General features: G+C 40.3%; 1 protein-coding gene across 2 annotated transcripts in view; it reads right to left on the minus strand.

Annotated features, from left to right (window-relative positions):
• The window catches only part of LOC126380161 (nuclear hormone receptor FTZ-F1 beta), a 43,873-nt gene that overhangs the window by 6,870 nt on the left and 11,780 nt on the right, over positions 1 to 25,223 (minus strand). The window contains exons 1-12 of one of the 2 annotated variants that reach the window (XM_050029438.1): positions 10,398 to 10,533; positions 9,794 to 10,247; positions 8,331 to 8,446; positions 7,086 to 7,221; positions 6,217 to 6,401; positions 5,158 to 5,308; positions 4,215 to 4,350; positions 3,565 to 3,703; positions 2,506 to 2,645; positions 1,747 to 1,958; positions 1,044 to 1,180; positions 701 to 781 (exon numbers count right to left, since the gene is read on the minus strand). In XM_050029438.1, coding sequence (XP_049885395.1) covers positions 701 to 781; positions 1,044 to 1,180; positions 1,747 to 1,958; positions 2,506 to 2,645; positions 3,565 to 3,703; positions 4,215 to 4,350; positions 5,158 to 5,308; positions 6,217 to 6,401; positions 7,086 to 7,221; positions 8,331 to 8,446; positions 9,794 to 9,881 — 1,521 coding nt within the window. In that variant the 5' untranslated portion in view covers positions 9,882 to 10,247; positions 10,398 to 10,533. Of the gene's footprint in view, positions 1 to 700; positions 782 to 1,043; positions 1,181 to 1,746; positions 1,959 to 2,505; positions 2,646 to 3,564; positions 3,704 to 4,214; positions 4,351 to 5,157; positions 5,309 to 6,216; positions 6,402 to 7,085; positions 7,222 to 8,330; positions 8,447 to 9,793; positions 10,248 to 10,397; positions 10,534 to 25,223 lie in introns of those variants that run through there. The other variant, XM_050029431.1, reaches the window with a different exon arrangement.

Consider the following 25,223-nt stretch of genomic DNA (forward strand, 5'->3'; position numbering starts at 1 on the left):
TAGAAGGAAAGCTAGAAGGAAAGAGAGGAAGGGGAAGACCAAGAAGAGTTTACATGGAACAGATTAAAGAAAAGGTTAACGTCGTGTCTTATAGGAAAGTCAAGGAATTGGCCTATGATAGACTGGAATGGAAAATGCTACACCGACAAGAGCGTGGCTTTTAAATTGATGATGATGATAAAAAACGTAGTAAGTGCTATAGTATCAACATGGTAAGGGCACTGCAACTGGTAGAGGACAACATACTTGACGAAGACTTTGATAAGAGTGGAAGAAGCGGAAGTATAGCATCGTAGTAAAGGGAATTCCGAGGTCTCTGCCTAATCCAACAGGAGATAGGCGAGATCTTTATGTATGATCTTTATGAGGAGCTCGGTGGCGCAACGGTTAATGCGCTCAGTCTGCGATTGTTGAAGTTAAGCAACTTTCGCAAAGGCCGGTCACCGGATGGGTGACCACAAAAAAAAAGTTTTCATCTCGAGCTCCTCCGTGCTTCGGAAGGCACGTTAAGTCGTTGGTCCCGGCTGCATTAGCAGTCGTTAATAACCATCAATCCGCACAGGGCCCGCGTGGTGGTTTAAGGCCCGATCTCCCTATCCATCCATAGGGAAGGCCCGTGCCCCAGCAGTGGGGACGTTAACAGGCTGATGATGATGATGATGATGATGATCTTTATATATATATATATATATGTATTTACCTGCAATAATGGCGGTATATCAGGCGTTAGTCGGCTGTTGCTAGACTCTCCTCTGATGTTGTACGACGCTGGGCCATTTACCTGAAAATATAATGAAATAAATGAATAAAAAAATAAAAATAGTTTTTTATCTATAAACCTTTTACAATTGGGTCGTGTACTAGGTTCGAGATTAATTATGAAATTCTGATTACTAAATAAAAGATATAAAACTAACGAAAAACATTTTCTTTTTTCCATTTAACTCGATTTGTATTCGAAAATCAAAATATCAAAATACGAATAATCGGAACAATTAGTAGTCAATTTGACAGGCCCCGTTTATATAAAGTAGTGAACTTACACAGGTGAGACTGGAGGCGTGCCGCAGCGTGGTGGGCGCATGCGCAGACAGCAACGAGCCGGTGGACGCGGCGCTCGACAGCGGGTACGAACATTGGTACGTGGAGCGACCGCCGCGCGTCCTGTCTTCTCTTATCGCTGGAAGATAATAGCATTACGTCTAGGGTTATATCGTTTAATTGGGTCGTGTGCTAGGCTCAAGACAAGTTTAGGTGCTCTTTTGGCCCCAGACTTGCCCGAAGGCATAAGATGGAGCAAGCTCGCTCAGAAGATGCCTTTTCACTCTGGCCTTGAAAGCACCCGGGTTATATGCATTCGGAAATATAGAAGACGGCAGAGAATTCCACTCCTTAGCAGTGCGCATAATGTAGGACGATGGGAAGCGCTTTGTGCGAATAGTTGGGATATCCACCAAATAGGAACCCGGCCGTACGTCTGGAAGTCCGAAGATAGGAGGGATGGTGGAATGAGCTCGTGTAGATCGCGGGCACACTCCCCGAAGTGCAGTCTGTAGAATACCGACATACTGGCGACTTTTCGCCGATGTGCTAAGGAGTGTAACTTAGCTGTTTGCCGGGTGTCGCTGATCATCCTCTTGGCTCTGCGATCCACTAAGTCCAAAGCGTCAAGTTGGTATTTAGCTGAAATGGCTGCAAAACTCCATGCATGATCGGATTTGAGCTGCGTTTGTAAAAAAAACCCACCTTCAAGCTTCATCCCGCATCCTAGACACTTGTCGAACCGGCACGCAGGGCATTTCTTCCTGGTGGCGACAGTGACGGGACAGTTGCCACCCCTCAGGCACATGTAGTTCTTGCGATTCTGAACGGTGCGTTTGAAGAAACCCTTGCACGACTCGCACGAGAAGATCCCGTAGTGGAAGCCGCTGATTTTGTCGCCGCAAATCGGACATGGACTGGAGATAGATAAAAGATTTATTGATTATTCACATAAAGTTCATAAAATCGCATGAATTGCTATTAAATTATGGAAGTGGCTTTATAAAACAATTTATTTTGATAATAAACAAATCCTGGGACCGAATGAAACCATAGATTTCGATTTTTTTCGAAACGTTATGATCATCCTAGCAACCTAACCAAACCTGAAGATTTGACAGGTCCGGTTTTTTACAGGAGCGTCTGCTTGTCTGACTTTCCAACCCGCGGGAGAAAACCAGCCCAATACAGGTTAGGTCGCATACCTCGAAACGCATTTCTCGATCACGACGCATTTTGATGTCTTCGAAACGTTATGATGTATGGTTTAATATTTTATAGTTTCTATAGTGTCGACAGCGGTAACCACTGAAAGAAGGAAACCGTCGACCACGCCGGCGGGGTCGGTAACGGGGTCCTGAAGTATTTGTTGTCGCGAGCTGATTGGCCGCCTCTGCTAGAGCAATCGGGTCAGGATCGTGTATAACGTTCTTCGGGTGCCAAGATTACTGGTGATAATTTTACCTGTTGATGAGCTGCTGCCGACTGATCCCCTGGTGATGGTGCAGCCGGTCCTCGGTGTCCGCGTCGTCGTCATGCGCTGGTGACGCGGGGAACACAGCGCCCGCTGTCGCCTCGCGGTATACCACGTGCGGGTGTCGACTCTGAGTAAAAATTATAAACATTCAATGAGGGGCTCTCCAGGCTACGTTCCTCAAAAAAGAGATGGCGCTGTAAAAGTATTACCTTCGTTTAACCTTCTAACTTCACGGATACCAGATATGCATCTTTTATCTTTGTTTTTAGGTATGACCCTTTTTATTAGACCCAGGCACAACACATCTTCCACCCATTATTATTGTTATCAAAAAAAGTAAAGCAATATAGATAGCAAAAAACATAATTCATAATCTGACAAATAATAAACACATATCTTATATATAAAACACCTCCTCCAATGCGTCACATCAGGACAAGGTGCCCAAAAGGTATTTTTTTTAATAAGTACATCTTAGTCATCGTAGTCTTTTGTAAATATATCCTTTTGTATCGTTGCAATATAATAATAATATAATATCTTTATTTTGTACCATTTAAGCCTTAAATATATGACAATATTTGTTTACATTTATAAATATGTAGTTACAGGCTGTGACATAATTGCTATGAGTCGGCTGTTATCCCTAAAAGTTTTAAAACTAAGCTAAAGATACCAGCTACCATCCAAAAGTTGTATACAAAAGCCATAAGTGAGGGTGCTGACAATGAATATTGTTATAATATTTAAAATTTGAATAATATCAAGTTATCAATAAAAAGAAAAAATAATAAATAATAGTTAAGATAAAATGAAACTTGCTATGTTCGTGTGTGTATATGTGTGTGTGTGTGTGTGTGTGTGTGTGTGTGTGTGTGTGTGTGTGTGTGTGTGTTGTGTGTATGTATGTATATGTGTGTGTGTGTGTGTGTATGTGTGTGTTGTGTGAGGTGTATCTGCTTGTATATTATTATATTTACTAAGGTAATCAACCAACAGGTTTAAGTAAATTTGTGTTATATTGTAAATTGCCGAGTAGGACTTACCTGTACTGGAGAGTGAGTAGGAGAGAACTCGGAGCTGTAAGAGTAACAGGAGGAGTGAGATGCGTCACTGTTGTTGCGAGAGAGAGACGGCGTATAGTGTCGCGAGGCGCGAGGAGACGCTGATGGACTGCTGTAGACACTGTAGAGGAGAAAATTTTGTCGGTTTAGGCAACCACCAAATTAACTTTGACATGAAACACTAAAGGAAAAACTACATCCATCTCTTTCTTGCACGTATTGTTAGTGAAGGACGGCACTGGTGTAATAACTGTCAAACTAAAATTAGGTTATGTTTAATGTGTGCGCCCGAATAGGCACCATTATAAGCAGGCTTTTTTGTGTTTTATGTTTATTTTATTATTTATTTTTTATTACATTAAACAACTAATAACAGACGGAATAAAGTCGTGAATCTGTGTCACGACTTTATGATTTTTAATTTGAAACTGGCATATAATTTCTTTTGTTTTTACTTTTGATTTCTTCTTTTTCGAACGGGAACGTATTCCCGCCTTTTCGAAAGGCGATGGCGGGAATTTTGTTTGGTTGGAATAATCTGCTATGAAGAGTTGGAGAGTTTACATTGTTTATGAAAACGACGAAATTACGACGAGACGTCCCAATCTGAGAGCAGTAGTATTATTTTTTACCTGTGTGTATACATGGAATGTACGGCCGAGTCGGTGCTAGCACTGGACTGTACTCGTGGGATCCTGCCCAGCAGTGGGGAGCTGTGTAGCGCGCCTAGCAGCTTGTCCATGCCGACTGACGGCTCGCACTTCAGCTCTGGAAAGATATGATTATTGATGCATGAAGATTCGAGAATATGCAGGAGTATATAATAAAGAATACTAACGTGGATATAGAACGATAACTCTCCGCCCCCTCGACCTCGCCCCCACCCACCCCCTCACCCTCACCCCACCCCCACCCTCACCCACCCCGCCCCACCCTCTAGCTCTTACTTTAGTCTTAAATGGCGTAACGATTAAGAGGGAGCACGCGCAGGCTGTCGCAAAGCGGCACACGCTAAGAGTGAGATCTCCATACCTATGTATGGAGAGTCCGGGGTGTGACACCGCAGTGGTTTCAAATATAATTATGGCGGGATATAAGAGATAATGACGTCATACTTCAGTATTTCCATGGTATAATAAAACAAGGTATACTCAAAAGTGACAGCTAACATTTCAAGGTTATCCGCGCCGACGTCATCTCACCCTCCGTTGCTATTTTGTAAATAGAAATTACCAACGACTAATGTTTTTAATTTACTTCGCAAGGCAATTTTGAAGTTTTAGTAAAATATTTACTTACAATTTAAATATTTTTTTATATGAGTCAAGTGATAGTGATTAAGTAATTCGCTTAATTTTCAATAATAAAATTTAAGTCCTTGGAATGCTGGAGATACCAATTTAATGGTAACACTTACGTCATCAAACTGCTAGTAATGGCGGTTTTTCATATGATTGAGCATACCTTGTTTTATTGTACCATTAGTGTTTCTATAAAAATACTGTAGCTTGTTTTGACATTTCGTAAAAAGTATTCCATTTGAATAAGTTGTCAACTTAATTATAGCCTGAATACCTGAGAGCTGCGTCTCCTTCTTGATGGTCAAGTTCTGCACCTCCCCGATGCCGGGCATCATCGCTGGATCCAGCACCAGGGACTTGGCGCTGCTAGTGGGTGACGACGGCCGCCTCAGCGAGAGTGACGCGTTGTCTGTTAGCACTGATATCTGCAAAGATAAGTAAGTATATTGGAGAGGATTATAATACGCTATACGAGGAGCTCGGTGGCGCAGCGGTTAACGCGCTCGGTCTGCGATTGTTGAAGTTAAGCAACTTGCGCAAAGGCCGGTCATAGAAAAAAAAAGTTTTCATCTCCAGCTCCTTCGTGCTTCGGAAGGCACGTTAAGTCGTTGGTCCCGGCTGCTTAGCAGTCGTTAATAACCACCAATCTGCACTGGGCCCGCGTGGTGGTTTAAGGCCCGATCTCCCTATCCATCCATAGGGAAGACCCGTGCCCCAGCAGTGGGGACGTTAATGGGCTGGTGATGATGATGATGATGATAATACGCTATATGAGAGCAATTCATATAAAAAAGCAAATTGTAATTTGACATTTGCGCATATAAAATTAAGAGCACAAATGCCAACAAATGTCTAATATTGCTTTTTAAGATGAATTGCTTCAATGTGGCGTTTCTAGCCCCCAGTTCCGTTCATCATCCGCCTAGCGTTATCCCGTTTTTCACAGGGTCCGCTTACCTAACCTGAAGATTTGACAGGTCCGGTTTTTTACAAAAGCGACTGCCTGTTCTACCTCCCAAGCGAAGCGAAGGGAAGATCTGCCCAATAGAGGTAAGGTCACATACCTCCAAAAATGCATTTTTCGGGAATGTCGGTTTCCTTACGATTCCTTCACCGCTAAGCACGTGATAATAATTTATGATCCAAACATGAATTCGAAAACAATGCGACCTCAAAGTGAGCGGCAAGCGTTCTACCAGCTGAGCTACAATAAAAAAATACCTTAACCTAAGAATACATAAAATTATGATATTTTAATTCTGGCGCTTGCAGACTTGAAGTATACGACTAAAGTATATGTCCGTCTATGTTATATTATGTTGGTTCCACTAACCCTGTTCATACTGAGGCTCCTCTGATGCGGCTGGAGTGGTGCTGTATACTTCAAGTCCAGCACTCGCTGGTCGTCTACGCTTTGGAATGGCTCGGTCTTCAGCGGCTCCGTCTTGATGGTCACATTCCTGAGAGTGTCGATGGAGTCGCGAGACGACTGCAGGTCCAGCGAATTGCTGTTCTCATCTGAAACAATTGGAAATTCTTAGTTCGATTTTTTTTTATTTCTTAAAACAAGAAAGAAGAAAGGGAACGGGTGTTCCCTAAACAAGAAAGGGAAAGGAATATTCACAAAAAGTCGACCTCCGTGGGCCAGTGGTGGACAAAGTAAGATGATCCGTGCATGAAGGAACGTTAAACCGTTGGTCACCATCACGCATCTGAGAAAGTGGTTGTCTGGAAGAAATTGCTGCAGAGAAATAAGGCCCACCAATTGTATCTAATAATCATTGTATTGTATCTAATAGTAATAGTATTATGTCTGTTTGATTTGAGTGTGATTTGATATAATTTTTAATTTTGAAATTGTATTTTTTTTAGTGTTTTTCATGTTATTTATAGACTTATTTTTCTTTTTGTTTCTTTTTTCATTCATTGTTTATGTTTGTTGTATTAGTTTTTATATTGTTTTCTCGCCATACAGCGCATTGGGCCACACTGTAATGTTGTATGTACCTTTATAAATAAATAAATAAATGATCTATGTATGTAACTACTGTACGGTCACGAGCATTAATATTGTATACACTTTGGTACCATGTCACATTAACTTTTTTGACAAATTGAACTGTAAGTCTCACTAAATGTCAAATATGATAGTGCCACAGGGTTCTAAAGTGGGTACATTATATTGCTCATGACTGTACTGACCATTATTGACACTGGTGTCGATGACCATCTCGGAGTCTGACAGCTCCCCCTCCCAGGACATGGGCCGCTCGCGCTCGTGCGCAGGCTCGCACGCCGCGCCGCTCGACGAGCGCTTCTTCTTATTACGCATATTTACCTGGAAATAACACACGTATCATTTAGTTCTTAAGTACTATTCCAGTCCGTTGCTACCTTACCATATTTCCATCCTTGGGTTTCTATAGGTTAGTAGGTTAGGTTGGGTTTGGGTTGGCAGTGGGACGTACACGAGTACTAATATGTATACACTTTGAAACCATGTCACATTAACTTTTTTGACAAATTAAACCGTAAGTCTCATTAAATGTCAAATATGATAGGGTTCTAAAGTGGGTCCATGCTATTGCTCATGTCTGAACATAGGCTTTTTATGTATGGGTTTCGAAATTAGTTCAGCATTTTAACTGGTTTAGAGGGAAGAGGTAACAGACAGACTATTATCGCATTTATAATAATATCTAGCTATCGGCCCGCGAATTCGTCCCTGTCTACTTCGGTTGTACTTAGTCCTAAGCACGTACCCCTTCCAACACACACACATTTAAACGGTACACAGCTTAATACGAAAGAAACGAAACATACATCACTCTATTCACGTTACTTTAAAAGGAATATAAGGACGCAATTCAAATTTCAATACGAAGGGGCAATTCACAGGGACTGTAACCTGGAACCTGACAGAGGGCAGCAGTAACTGTCAGTACTATTCAGAGGCGGAGGACAGGAGTCCTAGTACGGCTTTGAAATAAACTACCCTTCCCACTCGCGTCAGACAGAGTAATGCGGGGCGGAAAGCAAGAGGGAAACCGCTGCCCTAATTTTCCCTAAAAAAACAGCATGGAGAATGCTAAACCATCACGAGCGTGGCTCTTAAATTACTGATGATAATGACTATATCCCTGGAAAGTAGATAGGTACCCTACGTCCATACTTGAGTTTCGTTCTACTTGTCAATGGACCATACTCGTCAACCCATGTCATTATATGATTGCCCAGAATTGTTTAGGCCATTATAGACGTCGATACGGCTTACCACCTATCACGTTGGTCTAACAGAAGGCTCGGTGAGGCGTGGGTACTTAGTTCTACTCGCGATGGATGTACCTCTGACTACCCCAATTGGGATACAGTCGTGAGCCTAGGCTATGTGCTTACAATCAATTAAGTGACTACTTTAATATATTTAGGTTTTAAATAAATACTGACCTCGTACTGATGCTGTGAGAAGTCGATCTTGGAGATCTCAGCGTCGGTGGAGTCCTCATCCTGAGGTTCCGAAGACACGCTGATGCGTACCCCACTCGAACTGTATGAGAACTGGCCTGAAAATTTACACACACATCATTACATACTATAAAGAAGTAAATAAAAAAAATCAAAACTCGGGAAATATTGTTATACTTTATGAATTATAACGCCAAAAAATAATCAACCTTGGGCATAGGTACCTAGGCTTTTACTAAAAGTTTGAAGTAAATGCTATCCTAACCTAATCGTTTTCAAAAACCAACATAAATTAATCACTTCGATACAAAATAAAATGATAATTATCAAGTTATCTCCCACTTATGTCTTAATGAATAGACCTATCGCAGATCATATTTAAAAGCTACGTAAATAAGAATAAAAAACTCACGTGGTAACTGAAAAATATTCACTTCATGCATAATAGAAAAAGAAATGAAAACTTTATCAAAATAAAATTATCGCCGTGAAAATCTTGATTAGTATTTACTCAGTAGACCGGTATCTCACGGAAGTTTCAACGCAAATGACACTAATCTACGTACTCTTCGCAAACTGAGGTGGAAATTGGCCAACGGCCGTCAAGTTCAGACAGCGACCTTACGGTCATTGACCTCAACTATCATCAATTTTTTCCCAACAATTTCATCGGCATATGAATCATATCGGGCCCAGGGGCAACGCTCGCTGTCTGGTGCCAGCACGCTTCAAGTGTTGACAAAACACCACGCTTCAGATAATACTGGGTAATTTCCTAGAAATATTAGTCTATTTCATACAACATACGGTTGAGGAGCTCGGTGGCGCAGTGGTAAACGCGCTCGGTCTGCGATTGTTGAAGTTAAGCAACTTTCGCAAAGGCCGGTCATAGGATGGATGACCACAAAAAAAGTTTTTATCTCGAGCTCCTCCGTGCTTCGGAAGGCACGTTAAGCCGTTGGCCCGGCTGCATTGGCAGCCGTTAATAACCATCAATCCGCACTGGGCTCGCGTGATGGTTTAAGGCCCGATCTCCCTATCCATCCATAGGGAAGGCCCGTGCCCCAGCAGTGGGGATGTTAATGGGCTGATGATGATGATGACGGTTGAAAACATCAAAAAAAGAAGAAAGAAAAGATGGATATGTGTGTGAAAGGCGTGAGTACTGAGATGGCGACTGACAGAAATGAAGTTGTTATTGTAAATATATAAACTCACGCTTATTTCCCACCGGGGTAAGCAGAAACTATGGAATTCCATTTGTTTTCGCGACTATCACGTCACGCTTCAGGCAAAGGAACATTAATAACATAAACACTCTTTGCCAGCTAAGTTAGTCACATGTTAAATAGGGGCCCATTGCCATAGCCTAGTCAGGCATAAATCCTGGAAACCAAGTTATCGGGAGGAATATATGTAGTATTAAGTGGAATACGACATCTTACCATTGCTGGTCTCCGGACCGGACATGCTGATGGTGGTGACAGACACGTGTCCCCCCTCCACTTTGACAGCTTCCCCTTCATTCGACATGGTACTCAACACACCATCACAAACTATCGATATCCCAATCGACCACTACACTACACTAAAGCACCAGACAGTCTTTAGACAAAAATCATCCAAAAAATACTGTTCCAAAATTCTTCAAAAAATCTACTTTTTCCGCATTCTTTTTTTTTTCTAGAAAAATAACTAATTTATCTTAGTTCCGTTGATCATCTTGCATCGTTGCTCATTTTTAAGGCCATCGAGTTCAGTCTTGTAAAGCCTTCATGAAACTGTGTGTTGCAATCACATGTTCTTTCGAATCTCGATTCTTGTTGGAAAGTCCAAGGCATTCGTTGTGGAGCCCAATTTTCTGGATTACCCGAAGTTATCTTCAGCATCTTGGTCAATCTGAAACAGAACAAAATGAAATTGAACATGCGAATAACATCACCTTATCCACAATCTGTTTAGTTGTTATCTGATAAATATAAAACTTATCAGAAATACCAAGAAGAATACTATATCAGTTAAGAATTTTGAAAGAAAATAAAAAAATACCTGAACTAAAAACTATTTCATAAAAAATATTTTTATTACACCTGGCACCCATAGTATTTAATAAAAAATAAACGAGGAAAACAAAAACAACTTCGATTTAAAAGTTTGAATTTGGAATCTGTCGTTGCGACGTGTGTTTGTGTACACGTATACCGCACGACGACGCGCGGCCTTGCGGGCCAGTGATGCGATAGCGCGCGACGACATTATCGATAAACCGCTGCTGTCGACCCCGTGTCATTGGCACTTTGTTTACAACGACAACGCGATAACTCGCTTCAAAGGCGTTCTCGGTTTACTCAATGAAACGATTGCATGTTTACATTATTCTCGATACGTGTTTATTTTTACATTTATAACTCGAGCAAATAAGTCTAAACAAATAAAGCAACTTTGTTGCTGCATAACATTAGCGTTTTGTTATGATAGGCAAACAAAGATATTTTTAAAAAGATTTTTATAGATAAAATGAGTTAATACAGTTACAATTTTTTTTTAACAAAATCAATTCGGTATCGATAAACAATCAATCACTAGTAAGAGGTAGAGTGGGGGGCGGCCTTCACGGAGCCGGTTGTAGCGACCGGCCGCAAACATTTCGCCTTTCGCGCGCCGGACTGGTCCGCTCGTTCCCAATACCAAGATGACTGGACTAACCGATTATGTTTGGGTGTGCAAGACTACCATGGAAAACAGATTAAGAAAGGCGTACTTAAATTATTCGGATGAAAGATTGTTCAACTTAGGACTGTTCTTAAAGAGTCCTTAACGACAGCTCCTATGCTTTAACCACTGCAAAATTAATGATAATAAAAGCTCTACATTCTCTTCACAAATACTTTCGGAGATGTCCCTGTTTTGGAGTAGTTTGACAGCTTGATATATCAATATCCTGTATTATCTGTTAACAATGGAAAGGATGCTATTCAGACATAATCCCTAACTCGACAACACAACATAAATCAGACGGCAAAAGGAGATATTACTTGAAGATTAATGGAGTACAAAAGGAAGGGTAGATATGAAACCAGTCGCGAGCGTCTGGCACACCAATTAGCGTCCAATAGAGTCCCTTGCCCCCCAGACATTCTTGGTTATCGCTATCACTCAGCCAGACAAGCCTCCTTGGCAACGCAATTAATTGCCAATTACACAACGCTCCGCTTACGTTATGCGTCGCTGCAACGCTGCATTTTGAAACACCTTGTTGAATCATTCACCATGTGAAGCCATCTCAAATGGAATATCAAAACTTGTCTTACGGTTACCAGAATTAAACAGCCATGCTTAAGCAGGTAGGTATTTCAACGCAACAAAAAAGATAATCCTGCGACAGCAACTGACGTTCTTGTTCTATAATTAAAACGTGTTGTCGCTATCGAACGCCTTCCGTTTCTCTCTTTCCGGTTTTGCAGCGATGCGCAAGAGTGGGATGGAAACAAATTTGGTGTCCCAATAAAAGGAGTCGAGCGCACGCAAGATGGCGTCATCGCGGCCTAGACAAGGCCGAGCGGTCATTTATACGATACGTCAGACGAGCTTTGTCTGCGTCGGGCTGGATTATCTGCGACGTGGAAACTTTGCGATTCATTTAATTTGTACATTTTTTACAGAACCAAGCGCACTGCTGACATATTTAAGACTTCTAAAATACATACAAACAAGGTTAGATTTTTGACAAACATACTGATTGCAGAAGTATCCGTTTATTGCGTCGCCAGATAACGCGACAGAGATAATGATAAAACACTTTGACAGAAAATACTGGGACATTTATCGTGGTGCAAGACGACATGTATTGCACAATTGCGACATAGTAACAAAGAGGAAAATGTTGCGAGGTTCTATTTCATAGGCTTGGGTAAGTGATGAGACGTCCTTGCTTTGTTGTGCTATTCTAAGTTATCGATGAGCGTACAGCGCAGACGAGTCGTCGACCGATAATTATCTTAAGGTCACAGCACTATCTGCGTGACGCAGAGCGCAGATCACACCACGTATGGTGATAATAATTAATTATTTATTAACCCAGACCTGGCAGGTGCATTCCGTATCGAAATAAGATCCTTTTACGTGTCGAATAACCTTGGAGATATTGCAAAAAAGCATATGACCGTTTTGTGTACCGCTTCGCAACGTCATTCTTAGCATTTAAAATGTACCGAGCTATAATTTCAACGTTTAAATGGTTTAAATACCTACGCAACAAAAATATACGAGCGGGAAAAGTAAATAAACAGCATATTATTTTGATACATGTTATCAAATTATTTAACGCCTCGAGGAAAATACCCAAGCGATCAGTCATTAAAATATACTTTTCCAAGTCTCTACCTAAACAATGGTCGAAACCGTTTGGTTGCGGTTAACTTCCCGTGTCCTTGACCCGATGACGAGGTCGTCTATCCCCTAGAGTACTGTACTGTGCACTAGCGAGTACGACAAAGTACGACGCACCCTGTCACCCACGCCAATACTAAAATAGACGAGGTGAACACTCTCCAATTATCACGGACTTAGAACTTCTAAACAAAGAAGTTAGATCCATTCACCATCTCGCCTTTGAACAGGTGTCGGTTCGCGAGGTAAAGCACTTAGAAAGGCAACGGTTTAAATAGTTATTTTAGTTGTCAGAAATTGTACGGATAACATTCAACTTGAAAATGTACATACTTATTCAGAACTACCTAAACGCCGACAGACAGACTGAAAAGTTGACGGGAACTTTTGCGTCGGCATTAAAAGACTAGGGAAGTTTTAAAAGCAATACCTAAGATTGAGAATGTTTCCAGAACTTGGGTTTTATATTTATGCACACTTGGATAAACAACGAACAATTTTACGTACATTAAAACGTAACATAACAATATTTAATGATTTCAAGTGTAAGGGAAAAAGGTGTGCGAACTCTCTCGTGCGAGTCACTAAACACAGTCGTTGAAGAAGATCTCCAGCGGTTTTTTCACGACACATTTTAGAGAGCTGTCATCGAATCGTCACATTATAAGGTTGCTACTCGTCCCATATTAATAGTATCGTACCTACTAAATTTAAGTAAATTGCCCTATTTTGACAAGAGTAATATAGTATTATCGGAGTACTATATTTTTAATCGACTTGAAAAAAGTTGTTATTTTATCAACAGTCTAACTTTTCTAGTGAATCAGCTGAATATGAACCATCATGTCTTTTATCATTTTAAATATCTAGGTAGGTACTAATAATATAAAAACAATCCACTAAAAGTTACTTGGATTATTTTGATATTAAATCATTTTATAAAAAAATGTGTAATTTTGTCAAAAAATGATGGCAACCCTTTGTAATAACGACAAAACTAAAAGCGCTGAAACTGACATGTGAACGGGAGGCATCAACGTGCGCGCGCAGCCAAACATCTTTTAACGTATAAGCTTATTCAGAAATCCGTTAGAAAAGAATTATTTATATCCTATAGTCTTCTAGGAAAGTCTGAACCAACATTTGGAGACACGTGCTGTATTATTAGGTCGTTAGCACGTGAAATTGTTGTGAAATATAGTATAGTCTGCGCCGCAAAAGATGTCCTATAGATTCGGTATTCTTGTCATACTGTGGATACTTAATACACTGAACCTTGCTTTACACAGACACTACACATCTGTGTGTATGACGTCTGATGCCCATACGATTGAAGACTAAAAGTATGACCGCAGGAGGCTGAGGTAAACCTAGCCCAACCGCTGGTGGGGAGCGGAGAGTTGCCGTTCTATACGTAGTATTATTCCTTATTGTATATTTTATGAACCTATAAGTTTAAAAGATATATCAGTTTAATTCTGTATCTTTATCTGTTTATGATAATTGTTTTTAAAATTCAATTTCCAGACGACAGCTGTTCAAACTACTTGTGCAAATAATATTCGAGGTGAAACCACCAAATGTGCTCTAGTTAGCAATTATTATTTGTCTTTAATGTCATTGGAGGCCACGTATTTAACTGCGCTGTATTTTTTCTTTGCGCGATTAAAATGCAAATGTCGATAACGCAAATATTTATGTGTCTCCGCACTAGCCATTTAAATTGGTAGAATTTGAAAATGAGTTTTTTTTTCTTTAGTAGAAAGAGCAGAGCTATGCTCGGTATTTCCCTGCTCGATCGAATCAGAAATGAGGAGATCCGCAGGAGAACTAAAGTCACCGACATAGCTCGGAGAATTGCAAAGCTGAAGTGGCAGTGGGCAGGATACATAGCGAGGAGAACCGATGGCCGCTGGGGCGGAAGGGTTCTAGAATGGCGACCACGTGTCGGACGATGCTCAGTGGGTAGGCCCGCTACAAGGTGGACCGACGATCTGGTGAAGGTCGCAGGAAGCCGCTGGATGCGGGCAGCGCAAGACCGATCGTCGTGGAGATCCTTGGGGGAGGCCTATGCTCAGCAGTGGGCGTCGTACGGCTGATGGTGATGAGCAACATTGATTACTTAGATGAGTTATTGTCCAATAAGCGGTGAGAGTTATTAACAAGGGTAGGCAGTAAAGTTAGACAGTAGAACATTGTTTCTCAAACTTATAGATCCTCGTGGGACGCGGTAGGTACCTCGTAGCAAAACTACAGTGAAACCCTTCAAGTAGAAAAGGAGCAAGAACTGCTTTGTTAAATGCTATCCTCAAAAGTAATATTTTGTTAAATATTAATATATGATGATGAATTGAAATTGAGTCAATTTTATAAGTAATTTTGAAAGGATTGATCTGCGTACCTTGCCTACATTTCCAACATGTAACCATAACATAACTTCATGCTTCACCTGATTGTACGAAAGTAAGACGATCCGTGCTTCGGAAGGCAAGTTACGCCGTTGGTCCCGGTTACTACTTACTGATGTAAGTACGTAGTCGTTACATGATTCATGTCAGGGGCCTTTGGCGGCTGAATAGCAACCCTGACACCAGGGTTGATGAGGTTGGCGATCCACCTTTTTTACTATTTATTCAATATCAGAAAAAAACATTTCAATCTGATCACGATAGAAGAAGAGACTTCATGCTTGTATTCCCGAAAGGGTAGGCACGTTTAAGTCCCATCCCATCTTGTTATCGTTTCGTTGATACCTAGCCACCATCGTCGCGTATTTGCACCACCGTGTCCCAGTGGGATAGGGACCAAAGGGTTCAAAAATCCCCACTTTGAGAACCTTATTCTGGTAGACAGTAGACCATGCACAAGCACAAGGCATCGCTCGTTAGCTAACGAGGTGAAACCACTCGCTGTTCCTGCTTACTTTATGTTTTGCAATAAATATGCACAATGAGAGACTTTCCAAGCTACGTTCCCCAAAAATAACATAGATGGCGTTCTACAGATTTAACGTAATAATTACCTATTTTTTCAATGCTCCGGTACACAATTATTCAATAATATAATGTAATGGCAGAAGCATATATATAAAAACAATTGTTGCTTGATATTTGGATAAGGTACGTTATGTTGCTACCTATATCGTTTCTCTGTATTTCTTCGTTACTGTCGATTTTCATCAATCGTTGCAACTTGGCTAAGGCAACATCCTCAAAAACCCGTCACTTTAAACAACTCGCTACCAGGAGGTCATAATCGCGTTGTAATATTTATGTGCTGGTGTTAGCAGTTAGGTAATGGGCCAACAATGTCGTCTGGGTAAATGTTGAACACCTTGGCTTCACGTTAATTGCCAAGCATGCGGAGTCTGAAGCTTAAAGCTATTTTACATCGCAAAGCTGACACTTACTTGCTTGTGTTTAAGTATGTAATAAATTCTTAATAAAAGACACATAATGTGATGATCCCAGTACACAACATTTAATTTTATTTTAAGTTATACCTGTCATTTTCTTGTCAATCAACCGTCCCTTTTCTTTTCGGCGGATAAGAAAATGACGGTTATAACTTAAAATAAAATTAGGTGTCTGCAGGAATCGTGGCCAATACCGCGTTAAAATGGGGGTTGCTCTAGAGCAATAAGGCCGCCCAAATTGTACTGTATTCATGTGTTATGGCTGATTTGAAATTTAGTTCTGTGCAATAAAGTATATTTAATTCGATTTAAGTCCCGATATTTCAACACTGTTGCAAGTGCCATAACGGGGTAAAAACCCGGTATTATGTGTTTTAATTATGATAATAACCGCGTAAACCTGAGGCTTATTTTACTATTTTACAAACCACACGGTTTATCGCGCATCTTTCCCATCTTATATTTTTAATTATTAGGTATAACTTTAAAAACATAAAGTCTTGTCAAGTCGTAGTGCACCAAATTTAAATTATGGGTAAATAACGCCTAAGAGTGCATCCCAAAAAGCCAAGTCTAGTAGTGGAGTTAATTAAGCTGGAGTTTCCTAACTTCTAATTTGCCAGAGACAGGTCCGATTTTGAAGATTTTTTAACATATTAATCGGACACCTTACAGCTAAAATCATGCAGTTTAAAATGAATGAGAGATGTGGTGTAAAAGACGATATAGTGATTAAAATTGAGAAGGGTATGTTAAGTTGGTTTGGACACGTTGAAAGATAATAGGATTACGAAAGCAGTATAAAGCGAAGGTTGGTGATACGGCTGGCAGAGGAAGACCTAGAAGGACATTGACCATATTGGAGATGTCCTTAGAAAAGGTTCAGTACGTTCTACTCTGACCCGGCGTGCTTGTATGAAACAATTGATGAATGTGAAGGAAGCAAGACAAGTATGTCAGGATCGAAGCAAATGGAATTTCATAGTCTCTGCTTACCCCAGTGGGAAATAGGCGTGAGTTTATTTATGTTGGTGAATGATTACACAGTCATAAGTAGACTGTCGAGGTCGACGATTTAAATTGATTGATAGACTTATTACAATACTCGTTGATAAACTGACAGCTGATTTGAAATTATATTACAATAATTACAATACAATAAAATATAACGACCTCCGTGGTCCAGTGGTTGAGCGTTGGGCTACGATCCGGAGGTCTTGGGTTCGATTCCCGGTGGGAACATATCACAAAAATTACTTTGTGGTCCCTGGTTTGGTTAGGACTGGACATTACAGGGTGATCACCTCCTTGTCTGAAAGTAAGATGATCCGTGCTTCGGAAAGCACGTTAACCCATTGGTCCTGGTTACTACTTACTGACGTAAGTAAGTAGCCGATACATATAGCGGCTCAATAGTAACCCTGACACCAGTTTTGACAAGTGATTAAAACGAAGACGGAGCGCAAACGATACTCAGATGTAGAGCTCAGTAAAAGCTATGAACTTTTTCTCAAACGTTTCACGTACATTTATTGCTGGTATTCGCCCCGAGATGGATAATTACGATGAATCGTACGGTGATAGGTTATCAGCTCGTCGCCTGTCCAAAGATTGACTAAAATAAACAACCATTACAACGGTCAAAACACACGCAATTGTAAACAATTGATAATTAAAGCAGTGTGGTAAGAAAAAAGGTAGTTGGTGTATTTATTTCATTCATTATCTGTTTATATATGTTTTTCTTTTTTTTTTTTGACGTGGCTTATTGTACATTTGGCGCAGATGGCATTAACTACTTGGCCGGACAAAGATCTTGGGGGTTAAAATGGCCACATCGAAGCAATTCATCTAAGAAAGCAATATTGCAATTTGACATTTGCGCATATAAAAGTGCGCAATGCAAACAAATTCATCATTCGTTTTTCATTTATTGGCGGGAACCTAGCGGGAACTTGTTATTAGCATTGTCTCATGTATATTTAGTTCATTTAATGTATAATTAGTCTAAGTTCTCCTAATAATATAAAATAAATAATAATAATAATGTCAAACAGCAATATTGCTCTCTTAAATGAATTGCTTCGATGTGGCCATTTTAACCCCCTATGTTTATCAGGTTAGGTACCTAAACTATCTACGCACCTATTTAATGACATTTGTACGGACCATACATTAGGATGTATCAAGTATTATCTACGTGTGAAATGTAGCTTAATAAAATACAGTTTAAGAGTTAATCTGATGTATAAGCTAAATCACTGTGAAGTTTCAACAAGATCAGGAAGGTTAAAAAAAAGCAATATTGCTGTTTGACGTTTGTGTTCATAGCGCACTTACTTTTATATATGCAAATGTCAAATTGCAATATTGCTTCTTTAAATACATGAAAGGGTCGATGTGGCAATTTGAACCCCCAGTTCGGTAGTTTTTGCGTGAAAGATAACAAATAAGGTAACAAAAATTTTCAAAAACTTATGGATCTGACTTATGTATTTGCTTGTTTATGTAAGTACGTATAAGCAAGTTTCCTGGGCTATGAATCATTATCATTATATTCGGCAACCTTGTGTGGAGTGGACAAAACAGGGGAAAGGAAATTCTTCGCATAATCCGCTCCAAAGCGAAGGTGTCTTGTTGACTTTAAGGCTGCAGGATATTATTAAATCCACATTCCAATTCGAATTGCTGAAGAGCTATTACGATGTTTTTTTTTTTCGTTAAGATAAAGTTAAGTTAAAATTGTTGTAAATATACTAAAATTAGGAAAACAACTCAGTCTACACAAACGATAATTTGTCATTTGCTCTTTTTTCTGACTCTGGAAAACTTCCCTTTTAAAATGATACCTACCTCCTTGTCGCACACAAATTATAATGCCACAAAAATATAGGTATGCCTACAAAATGATTATCATATTATATTGATTACATCATAATTTCTGAGGCATAATTTTATTTGTGCATTTTGAGGCGATGAGGGGGGTAGAGGTGAGGTGGGGAGGTGGTTTGGGTCATCATAATTATGATATAGTCAAACAGTTATGAAATGAAATGAAATTTATTCGCTCTAGAGTGGTACAAAAGATCTTAAATAAATATTATATCAAAAAAAGTCCATCACTCAACCATACAGCGTGCGAATATTAATATTAAATTATTTATAATTAAAGGAACATTTAATCTTTAATAAATCTGTCTTAAAAAAATTAAATAACAATAGATATTTTAAATACACAAAAAACAATATTAATGTTTTTTCTCAAACCCCCAGCATGACAACTTGAGTCGGATTTTTTGTCTACTAGTGTACCTCCTCTATGTAGTGCGCAGAGCATTCTTCAAACTCTTCATTTTGCTTTGTCAAAGTTGGTGAAACTTAGTCCTTGCAATTCGCGTCGCGGAATCGACAACGCATCGAGGGCACGCGAGACCGGTCGCGCCCACCACTTTGACATGGGGGGGGGCATGGTAAATGGGTCGCCGCAGCCGCATTCCTCAGTTGACATTTCTCAGGAAACCAAGTAGCTGATTGAAGGTTCTTATCTCAAAACGACAAGTTCCCATAACGTAAGATAAACACAGATGGAGTAGGCAATCGGGCATTCACGGTTGTGCGATGCGGTGATGGATCAATGATGCAAAGATGATGCCTTTTTTTTTTCAACCAAGTTCCATAAGTCAAACCTAACCTAAACCTTTCTTTCCAAGCTAAGAAGGCAGTCTTCTGACCACTTCTTATACATGCTCTAAAAATGATAACACATTATATTTTTTTCCATTTTCTAATAGGTACTGTATAAAACCAGTTCACGTTAAATTAAGTTATTAAATTCTCAGTTGTACTAATCACTGACTAACAAGCTTAGCATTAGCCGTAGATAATAAGTACACGTAAAACTAGATTAAATAGGTTTCAGAACGCCATTCGCCTAAGAAGGCCAAACTAGTTGTGAAGGTAAAAAATATCCTTCGAACACGTCTGGCCGGCCCAATCGTCGTTTGGTTTTCCGGTGCCGAAATTAAAACCCAATTGGAGCAGTCATTGGAGCCCGAATGGGGCAAAAAATGAGCTCAGGAAATGGCGAGGTTCTGAGTCCGCAACCAGTTTTAAATCTATACCGATGCCTCTTGATCTGAGGAGCTAGATCCTTTTTGGCTGTGTGGCAGATTATTCTTAGAAGCGAGAACATTAGATACCTAACAGTTCCTCCATTTCGTAATTATTATTTCTTATGTCTCAAACCGGTCAATGAACGTCTGCCAATCTCAAACGTTCATATTAAGAAAAAAGCTTTCACAACCTGAATCGTACGCATGCAAAAATATTTTGATTCATTTGTTTTGGTGACTCACCGCTGTCTACCATTGCGCAGCCTTGGTCCATCGTCTGACTGTGGTCTGACTAATAAGTTAGGGACGAAAAAACTTCGCAACAGTCATAGAAAGCTCCCACAGAGGCAAAAGAATTCGCGTTATATGTTATAGTGAGTCAAATCAAGCACAAACGTAATAGGTACCTACCTAATCCAAGCGAAATATGGCGCCGCCACGGACCTGTTCCCGACGTGCCCTGTGAGTCATGCAGTAATGGTTTCGCAGAATCGAATTTCGAACGCAGACAGAACCGTTGCGAAACCTCTGGGGCCCGAGAAAGGCTCGATACGCGACAAAAACTTTGAAAATCCTCCTTCGAACACGACTCGCCGGCGATACTGGCCAGTTTAGCTTTGGTTTTTTTGTAGATTAGATTCATATTTTGCCTTTAGAACACATCAAAGGAGATTGTATTATTGTCATGAGATTACTGTCGCTATCTTTGTTGGTTAGACATAAATTAAAGTTAAATTGTTTGTTTTATTTTTCTCCAAAAGCTTTACTGGAGTATTTTTATGGATCCATTCTTCAGAATAACGACCTTGGCCCTCTTAAACTCGGCTGGAGTGTTGACGAAGCTTTATGTACCTCTGTTGCCCCTTTACGACGTATTGAACAAGATTTTGGCATTAACTTGAAGGTTTTGTCGGAGAAAGTCCGACGACGAACAAAGAAAGTCAATGAGATGACTCCTTGCGATAGCGATCCTTTTAAACAAAAGAGGTCATCTGAATCTTGATATACGTAATAAATAACTGTACTTATATAAAGTTTTGCATTTTTATGTTGTTGTACTTAATTGAAGATTTTTTACCTTTGATCGAAATCTTCCCCGATTTCGTTTTCTACTTTGATCCGCGTATAAACTACTTTTAGCATACAACATACAACTTACTAAATCTTCTTATTCTATCGTGTGGGTTGTGAGGTGGAGTACCAACCTTATCAACCCTGGCGTCAGGGTTACTATTGAGCCGCCAAAGGCCCCTGACATGGCTCATGTAACGACTACTTACTTCAGTAAGTAGTAACTCCACGGCTTAACGTGCCTTCCGAAGCACGGATCATCTTACTTTTAGGCAATCAGGTGATCAGCCTGTAATGACCCAACCAAACCGGGAATAGAACCCGGGACCTCCGGATCGTGAGCCCAACGCTCAACCACAAATAATAATGAAATAAGTAACATAAATATTTAGGCTTCAAGAACTGGTCCGGCCATATTCCGACATACGGGTCCCAAGTTGGTACAATAACTATTCACGATTTCAAACGTTCACCAACCATAAAACTAAGTTGAATTAGTCAACTCTATCAAATTGACAAATAATAAAACCTTAAACTTTAAATTCCAATTAGGGTAGCCAGAGGTACATCCATCGCAAGATAAACTAAGTACAATCAAACAGCAAAAGTGCAGTCACTGAGTCCAGCGAATTATTTGTAAACAGTGGTGAAATTAGGAACTATTACATACATAAACTCACGCCCGTTATCCCTAATGGGGTGGGCAGAGCCACAAGTAATCAAAGACAACTCGCAGCCACTGTTGATACGATGTCTTAAGCTGGATATGATGAACCTTATGGTGATAAGGGATCAGCCTATCGCCCATAAAATTGGTCCATCATGTTAGAGGACACAATCCCTCTGTCGGTTTTTACGACATGCCCGGGAAGATAAGCAGCTGAACGTTTTCTATGTTTTTTATTTGCTCCCAGAACAGCACAGAAGCAACTATTAGTTGTAATAATTATAAAATTTATGTTTTTGTAGGTGTTTTTGGTCTATTACAGAAACGACATGTAACCAGGAGGTCTTAAGTGCTACCAGTCAATTTATTACTTTGAAAGAAACTGATTGGACTTTTGCACCTTATCGTAGACCTTACCGAGCTTTCCGTTAGACCAAAGTGGTATGAAAACATTCGTATAATATAGAAAACAATTGTCTGGAACGCTTTGTAAAGCACGACTATACTGCCAATTGGGTTGGTCAGAGTTACAACCATCGATGAATTAAGTACCCGCGTTTTTGTAAGACAATGATAGCAAAAGTTTCAATTGTTTTTCATAACATTCCATCACATGTTACTACATAATCAGAAGTATCACCATCACTCCATCAGATGACGAAATAAGTGCCCACTACAGCTCGGTGAGGACACCGAGCTTTCTGTTAGACCAACGTAACATGATATGTGGCCATATCGCCGTATATAATGGTCGAGCACTGTGTTATTGTTTTTCATCAAAGAAAGAAAAGCTGTCCTTGTGTTCCCTTTCGTCTACTGCGTACATGAAGTCACTCTCAGATTCCACATGCGTATGGGAAGAGCCACAGATCATCAGAAACAAGGGAGCTATGCCCTCAGCACTAAATTACACGAGTCCGCACGTCGGTGGCGAACCAAGACATTTCTGGCTGGACATCACAGGAGCGGATTATTATTTATAATTGCGGTGGCAACCCACGAACCAACCTGTCGCCCAGTGTGGGGTCATGACCCCCATGACACACGCATCCCCCCCCCCCTCAATCCGCCCCTGCTACATCAATTTACCCGCAAGCGTTAGTGGTAGTTGCGCGATGTAACACGATTATTGCCTCGTATAATATGATCGTTTTGTGCATATTATGTTCTTGCTTAAATAGAAACAGCTTACTTACATCCCATTACTAATCAAAGAGATTACAATGTAATTTTTGTCAGGGTTATTATTGAGCCGCCAGGGTTGATGAAGTTGGTAATTCACCTCACAACCCACACGATAGAAGAAGAGAAGAATGTAATTTTTGTGATATTTCGCCACTGTGATTCGAACCCGGGATCGTGTGACTAACGCTCAACCACTGGACCATGGAGGCCGTTAACAAAACCTTTTTGAGTAAAATAGTAAAATTATAAGACCTGAGTGCCGTGGCCACACATCCCTGCCTTTTACTTATTGCAACACCGTGGGTCAGGGCGCAGGATGGAAATGTTGGCAACTCAACCACTTACCACCTCAGAGTTGCCATTTGCCAACCTGTGCGGTTAGCGCTCGCCGGCTCAGACTTATAATTAGTTAATTAGTTGGTAACTGTGAGTCACAGAGCTGTGAAAGTTGCTATTTTTTGACATTTGTTTAATATAATTTAAAGGTTACAGAGAGAGTGGTGTAAGACATCCAGCACTGGATTAACACATACATACATAAACTCACGCCTATTTCCCACTGGGGTAAGCAGACTATAGAATTCCATTTGCTTCGATCCTGACACACTTGTCTTGCTTCCTCCACATTCATCAATAGCTCATCAAGCACTGGATTAAATAGGCTAATATTTATGTGGACGACATGGCTTTCAAATTAAATACTAACTATTTACTAGTATACTAACTATCAGTACTTTGTCAGAAAACTACGGTATGAGTAATAGAAAATTGCTTTCTCATGACTAGTACGATTGATAAACTTGATACTCGTAGTGATAAGGAGATAAGGTGAAGCCTTCTTTGAAATATCTTAAGCTAAAAATAAATAGTCTAAGCTCTTCGTTTTCGCACTACTTTCTATTCTTATCCGATCCGGGTCCATTAAATGACGGATCCAAAATGGCTGAAGAATTTGTAAGGTATCCTGCGCATCCATCCGTCATCAATCCGATATCTCACAGTGATTTTCGACTGTCCGTCATTCTCGGTCTCAGTTAGGACAAGAATGATCAACCAAGTGTTGCAATTATTAACTTTCATAACCCTGTTCCGATGGGTGACACGTGATAACCGTTTCGTCATCTAAGCTAACTCCATGCGAATACGATCGGGTATCATAACGGTAGCTAGATCGGATCGGATCGCTGCCATTTGATCTCCAGACCAGGGGTGGGTGACATCGGCAAGCCTGTCAACTTTATATGTGACAGACAAGCACAACTCATGCCTACCACACGTCACCAGAAGACGACACGAAGCCACACAACCAAGAATAAAGAAATACCTACTACGTATACGTATAGAACGGACACTCTTCGCCCCGCACCCATTAGTGTCGGTAACGAGCTAGATTTACCTCACCCCCGCTGGGTCTCAGTCTAAAAGCCGAAAAGGAGTAAAACAGCGCGCGGGGACTGTCTACTTCGCTTGCATTTACGCGTTATGCGATACATGGTGAGAATGAGTTTTTGTATGGGTGTGGTTTAGGTCAATAAAACAGAACCATTCTAGAAAGATTCGGGACTTTTTTCAATATTTCAGTTGGCACCTTTATCCGCTATGCGTATTATGTTTATACTGGTGCGAATATTGGTCAAATCATCATCTCCCTAGCATTATCCCGTTTTTCACAGGGTTCGCTTACCTAACCTGAAAATTTGACAGGTCCGATTTTTTACAGAAGTGACTGTCTGTCTGACTTTCCAACCCGCGAAGGGAAAACCAGCCTAATACAGGTTAGCTCACATACCTCACAAAATGCATTTCTCGGGAACGTGGATTTCCTCACGATGTTTTTCTTCACCTTTTCTGTTTGAATCTATTTATCAGTGATACATTATCAATCGGATAAATATTTATCCTGCTAAACGAAGAAATGAGGAACGCTATAGAGAAGAGCATGAGAGTCCTCACTTCAAATTATGTGGAGTAGACAACAACTGTGTAAGAGTCTATAAGTGTTAGCCAAGGGACAAGGTTAGTATTCATAAAGTATT

The sequence above is a fragment of the Pectinophora gossypiella genome, chromosome 3 (genome assembly GCF_024362695.1).
Source record: "Pectinophora gossypiella chromosome 3, ilPecGoss1.1, whole genome shotgun sequence".
Lineage (NCBI taxonomy): Eukaryota > Metazoa > Arthropoda > Insecta > Lepidoptera > Gelechiidae > Pectinophora > Pectinophora gossypiella.